The sequence below is a fragment of the Cynoglossus semilaevis genome, chromosome 15 (assembly GCF_000523025.1).
Source record: "Cynoglossus semilaevis isolate Cse_v1.0 chromosome 15, Cse_v1.0, whole genome shotgun sequence".
In the NCBI taxonomy this organism is placed as follows: domain Eukaryota; kingdom Metazoa; phylum Chordata; class Actinopteri; order Pleuronectiformes; family Cynoglossidae; genus Cynoglossus; species Cynoglossus semilaevis.
In genome coordinates this window covers 18,208,326-18,214,899 of record NC_024321.1, presented here as the reverse complement: position 1 = coordinate 18,214,899, position 6,574 = coordinate 18,208,326, and the positions used below count along the sequence as shown (strand labels likewise).

Genomic DNA, 6,574 nt, shown 5'->3' with positions numbered 1-6,574 from the left:
GATTTGCTAAGGTGCTACCACACTGTCTGCTGCTCTCTGTCAGCACTGTTTCCCAGTTGGCATCGGTGCTTTGCTCACAGCTCCACTCATCTCTAACAACACGCCTCAGCAGAGGTGTCAAGACCCAGAATAACAACAAGGCCTGTAATTGTTTATGTGTGGCTGTGTTTGAAACACACATACATGAAAGAGCCTACAGTTTGTCTGCCTCTCTGCAGCACATGTACGCGTGTGTGTACGTGTGTGTGTACGTGTCTACTGCATGTACGCATTTTTTTTTTTTTCTTCTTCGAGCAGCTTTGTTCATTTGCTCTGTGGGGACGGGTGGATTCTGCTGACTGTGTTTGGTCCGAAGCCCGAGGCTGTGGCTGATCAATAGTATCCTGGACCCACCAGGTTTATGTGCAGCTCAGTGTGAGGGCGGGGAGCCACAGATTTACAGCCAAAAGACCATACGTCAATGTTCACATCTGTTTATGGATCATTTGGAGAAACTCTTAATGAATCAGAATATTCTCCTGAGGAAAAGAAAAAAAATTGGAAAAAAAAAATCTGGGATGTACGAAAATATCTATACACAGAAACATAACGTATCAATATATCGTCATGCCTACAGTATCGCAATATATTGCAACACATACCCCTAGAAAAAAAAACCGTGTTATACCAGCGGTTCTCAAACTGTGGTAGGCGTACCACTGGGGGTACGCAGGGAAAATTCATATTTTCACATTTACATTTTCTGAAACATACCATGTACAAATAATACAACATTTAAACATAAACATCTTTATAAACATTTATTAACATTTATAAACATTTATTAACATTTATTAACGTCTCTCCTGTGGTAGAAGCTAACAGAGACGGTCTACGCTGCTACAGTCTAATGCTGGTCATCATGGTGGGACTCAGAGAGCTCCATGTTTTCTCAGGTGGTACAGAGGATAAAACGTTTGAGAACCACTGTGTCGTACTATACGCTGATGATACCTCTGGACTCAGACTCTTGTTCTTTGTATTTGGCAGAGAGAGGAACTTTTCTTTGCACCAATATCTGGCATCTTTGTTGCAAATCAATCTGTTGATTAGTCCTCTCCGCTGGGGTGAGGGGTGAGGGTTGGGGTGGAGGCTCGGGGGGTGAGGGGGTGTTTACGTGTTGTTAACGTGCTCTTGTCTGCTCTCTCTTCAGGTCTGGACGATTGTCTCCAGCAGTACGTGAAGAGTTTCGAGCGGGAGCAGATGGGGGGTGAGCAGCTGCTCCACATCACCCACCAGGAGCTGGAGGAGCTGGGCGTCACCAGAATAGGACATCAGGAGCTCATCTTGGAAGCAGTCGACCTCCTCTGTGCCCTGGTGCGTCAGCCGCTCGTGATCAGAGTCCCTCCCCTTTTTTTTTAAATTCAAATGAATGAGGTGTGAATCGTAACAACGCTGTCGTCGTGGAAACAGGACGAAATATCAGAATGGGCCGAAAATGAAAAGTAAAACATCTGTAGAAAATTGATAGCATTATTAGCATCGGAAATAGTGGTTCTAGTAAAGTGCAGGATTGTGTGTGTGTGTGTTTGTGTGTGTGTCTGCTTGGTTGACCAGCCTGCGGTCAAATCTGCCCACTGTTAAGTCACTGGAGCGCAACAGAGAAAAAAAAGCAAAAATTATTATTTTTTTGTTAATCGAGGGGCGTGACTTTTACCAAGTCACCCTTTAAGACACGTCGGCCGTTAATCCATAATGATTCTATCAACATTTGACTGAAAGTCTTTACCTGAGTCTTAGTTTGTCTTTCGTATTTAAATTACTACTATTTTAATTATTATTTAGTTAAAGATCAGATTCAAAGATTTCAAACCATTTGTAACATTTTCGGGGGACAGTTCACGGTGCTGCGGCTCCTGCACCGCTGCTTGTATGTACAGTAGCCCTGCGTGGGATTATGGAATTATGGAGAATTAGGTGCTACTCTCCCAGAGGAGAGGGATGAACGAAGAGAGAGAGGGAGAGAGAGAGAGAGAGGGGACATGGGAAATAGAAAGAAGGAGAGAGAGAATTTAGATAGAGGACGAACCTTATCTCCCAGGCACACACTGCTGGATTAGGTAAGGTCTGTGTGTGTGTGTGTGATTCTGGTGTAGCTATACTCGCAGGGACATTGTTTGGATAGGTCCCACTGTCGTGCGGAGACTTGAGTGTCTTCATGGGGACATCGTTCAGATCCCAGGTTCAAGATTTAGTTCGGAGTCAGGATTTGAATTCAGGTCAGATTAGAGTCAGGGAACGGAATAGAATTATGCACATATTCGTAATAGTAATGGTTAGAATAAGGGGCGAGAGAGAAGAATGCATCGTCTAGGTAGAGAGCTCACAGAATGCAATGCTTTTGTGTGTGTGTGTGTGTGTGTGTGTGTGCAGGCACTAATGAGCATCTCCATTTTCCAGCAGGAGAAAATAACTTTCCCAAAACACTATTCAGAAAACAGGACACATGAATGCTAAAGCTATCATTATAGCTCACTCTTACAGGCCAGCGAACACACACACATGTTCCCAGACACACACACTCAGCGACACTCTGACATCTGGAGGTCAAACCAAGTTGTTTAAAAAACAGTTCCATAATTGACCTGAATTCTGTGGTTGTTTCACTGTAAATGTAGGAGAAAAAAAAGTGGATTCTCTCTGGTGTTTATCACTGAAATTCAAATTGGTCAACGTCGCGTTCCATCGCTGTGAGATTATCGTGTTCTTTTTTACCGTGAACAATTTTATTATGAATAATGTGTAATAAAAAAACAAGAACAGAATAATGCCGTCCCTTAAAAAAAAACAGCTGAACTGGACTCTAAACCTGCAGACTCAGAATAATCTGATGATGGAGACTTAGATTTATTGTGGTCAGCAGTTTAACCCCTCGTTAGAAAAACACACCTCCGTTCGCCCTCTGTCCCGTCGATGTAACGTTGCGGTTGGAATCCGTGACCAGGACTCAGTGTCGCTGTTAATATTCAACTTCTTCTTCTTTGATTTTTTACGCTCATTTAATCAGAAGGTTTTATTTTCTTCAGTCGTTACAGCTGAAATATGACACGTAAATAAAGTAATGCTAACGCTAAGACATACGTATGAACTTAAAGACAAGAGAACCCAAGTGACGGCCCGAGGGCCACATTCGGCCCGAGACCCAAACTAGTCTGTTGTCGTCTGAGAAACGCACGTCTCATTTTGTGATACCGTGTATTTTACAATGTAAAGAAAGTATTTTCTTACGACTGTGATTCTGTAACAAATAGTAACAAAAGTTCAAACACTGAGGAAAGGCCACTTCACACGGCTGCCATGGCAACCGCATCGACACGAAGACGGGGCGGGGGTTGATGCGTGTTTGCTCTAATGGCATTGCCCTCTTACTGTATTGATTGGGCACACACAGGCGCACGTATGCACGCACCGTCAAATCGTTTTCACACACACACACACACACACACACGCATATAGGACAAGGCTGGTTACAGCTGCACAAACATGTTCTCTCCAAGTTCATGTGTACATCTGTGTTCACACAGAAGAGTCGAGATCATACAGAACGCTGCGTGTTCGTGACCCACTTTCACTCTCCGGTGATTCCTCCTTCTCTCTCTCTCTCTCTCTCTCTCTCTCTTTTTCCTGTCTTTCTTCTTCACTTTCTTAACTCTCTCATTTCCCTCTCGCTCTCTGTGTCGCTCTGCTCTGCTGCCACCCTGAAACACTCTCTCCTTTGTAGTCGATGTGGTCGTGACTGTAGCAGAGATCCAGAGGCAGGGGAATAGATATGTCTCGCTCAGCCTGCACATCTGACTGTGCACGGATATGAGTGTGTCTTTATCTCTCTCCCTCGCACGCAAATATAAGTGTGTGTCAGACACCAGATGTTTGACAAAATAGGAGTTTGAAATACATTTCTACTTTGATTCTCTTCCGGTGGACCAGTTGTCCATTTTGTAAACATTTGGTTTTTGCAAAAAATGCTGATCCTGTCTTTAAGAAATAAGAAAAAAATTAAAGGGAAAGGGATTGAATTTCCCTCAAAAACAGAAATGAACTTTCCGTCGTTTCTTCCCTAGAACTACGGCCTAGAGACAGAAAACCTCCGGACTTTGTCTCACAAGCTAAACGCTTCGGCAAAGAACCTTCAGAACTTCATCTTGGGACGACGGAGGGGCGGGCACTACGATGGACGGGCGTCACGGAGGCTCCCCAACGACTTCCTGACCTCGGTGGTGGATCTGATTGGTGCAGCCAAGAACCTCCTAGCTTGGCTTGACAGGTCGGAGCACGGCGTGGGCTTTGGACCCGCAACTGCTGGCCAATCACTGTCAAATAAATGACTCACATAAGTTGGGAGAAATCAGACTTTGACAAATCTGCTGCTAACTTTAGTTAACGCCGCCCTGCAGTACCACACTGACCCTGTAGGGGGGTTGCAGAACCCTGCTTTTGTTGTTGTTTCTGTGGCTATTTAAAACAAAAAAAAATCACAAACAAAGTCTGATTTTTCAAGTTAAAAAAAGTGATTCTTTATCTTTTTAACTTTTTTAACAAACTCTGAGCCACTCGTCCGACGCGTCCTTCGATCAGTAACTCTTTCTTTGTCTGTCGCAGGTCACCGTTCGCCAGCGTGACAGAATATTCACTACTAAAAAACAACATCGTGCAGCTCTGCCTGGAATTGACCACCATTGTTCAACAGGTGAGTAAAGAACACGTCAGGCAGTGACAAAGGTCAGGGGTCGTCAAAGGACAAAGATTTGAACGTAGTTTTGTCCAGAAACATCATCAAACATATGGCTTCTGTTTATTTTTATATTTTTCTGTGAGGCTCACTTTTATAGATTAGACCAGGACTGGAACATATGCTCAGCGCCACAGGCTGGCTGCAGCGCGACACTGCAGCTGAGTGACTTTACAGCTTCAGGGATCGTTCTCATTGACTCTGACTCGGTGTTAAATGAACAACCTGTCTTTCAACATTCATTTTTTGTTGTTTTTTTTTTTCCACTTCACATTAATAATTACTAAGGGTTGTTTGAAAATCTTTTCTTTTTTTACCGACGATACAAGAAAGAGTATTTTTATTTTTGTACCTGCTGATTCACTGAGTCACGAGCGCTTATTTACATGTCACTGTCACCACATTAGAAAATATATCAGTAGAACTAGAGAAGAGATTGAAAAATTTAATATAAAATTATTATAAAATATAGATAAATGGAGTTAAAACGTATTTAACTCATGAACAGAAAGTGAGCAGAGCTTTGACACCAACAGCATTTGGAATAACATAAAAAATTAAATGAACTGCTTTCGTTTCGTTCGTTGTTCATTTGTTATCGGCTGTTGTTAAACATCAGTCTGTCGTCACGTTCTAGTAGTTTCTAAATCCTGAGGAGTTTCAGCTTCACTGAAGGGATATGATATAAAATAACAGACTAAATGTGGGAGGTTGAAAAATAAAAATGCTGATTGTGATTTTACTTCAGTGGAACAAAAGTCACTCCTCTCATATTCCCGCCTCTGTCATCTGGTACGTTGAAGAGGAAGATATTTGAGCTTTGGTTCGGATGTTCACATCAATGCCTCCTTTCCTCTCATTTCTTCACTTTCTTCTCCTTCTTTTTTTTTTTTTCTTTTTGCAGGACTGCACTGTGTACGAGACAGAGAATAAGATTCTCCATGTGGTAAGTTTCCTTTTAAATGTCTCGACTTTGACCCAGTGGCCGTAAAGATGAAGAGCTAAGCTAAGCTAAGCTAATAGCTCCTGATTAATGTGAGTCAGGAAGAAAACAAAGATCCAACCTGTGGTCCAGTTTTTAATCATCACTGTTTCACTGGTGAAATTTCAAGTCATATGGGGACATCAGATTTTCTGATTCGATAATGTACTGATTACTTTATTAATCAGTATAGATTAGGAGTGTAAAAATATATCTAAACATTTGAAATATCTCAATATTTCATTTCGATATTCACCATCAGTGGCATCGATTTTTTTTTATCAACAATTTCCAGTCAAATATTCATGTCGTCGGTTCATTTTAATTTTCTTTTCTTTCTTCTCTACTGAATATAAATGAAGTTCCCTCTCTTCCAAAAACCCTCAATATATCACAGTATATTGCAATATATTCTATCGTCGCCCCCTGTACCGTGATGTGTATCATACCGTCAGATTACTGCCAGTACACACCTGTAGTATCGGTACTCAGTATCGATTCATCAACACCAGTACTTCCATCACTAGTTCGTATGTTTCATCAACACCACAGAATCAGTACTTCCATCACTAGTTCGTATGTTACGTGACAGGCAGTGAGGTCGTCTGGGGTCAGATTAGTAGTTTGACCTCTGCCAGTGAACAGAACTCCACACGTCACCGTCTCCAAGGCAGAATCTGGATCTGAATCCTTAAAAAAAAAATACACCACCTTCATGTCTTTGTGGGGGCTTCAACTGTAGGTCAGCTGATGTCAGACCAGCTTCACCGCGCTGCCGTAGGTCAACAAGGTCAGCGTCTCCTCCAGTGAACATGTGGCAGGTG

General features: G+C 42.4%; 1 protein-coding gene across 1 annotated transcript in view; it reads left to right on the top strand.

Annotated features, from left to right (window-relative positions):
* Positions 1–6,574, top strand: part of LOC103391332 (connector enhancer of kinase suppressor of ras 2) — a 39,250-nt gene that overhangs the window by 11,537 nt on the left and 21,139 nt on the right. The window contains exons 2-5 of the mRNA XM_008327556.3: positions 1,193–1,356; positions 4,101–4,303; positions 4,639–4,726; positions 5,673–5,714. Of these exons, the coding sequence (XP_008325778.1) occupies positions 1,193–1,356; positions 4,101–4,303; positions 4,639–4,726; positions 5,673–5,714 (497 nt within the window). The remainder of the gene's footprint in view (positions 1–1,192; positions 1,357–4,100; positions 4,304–4,638; positions 4,727–5,672; positions 5,715–6,574) is intronic.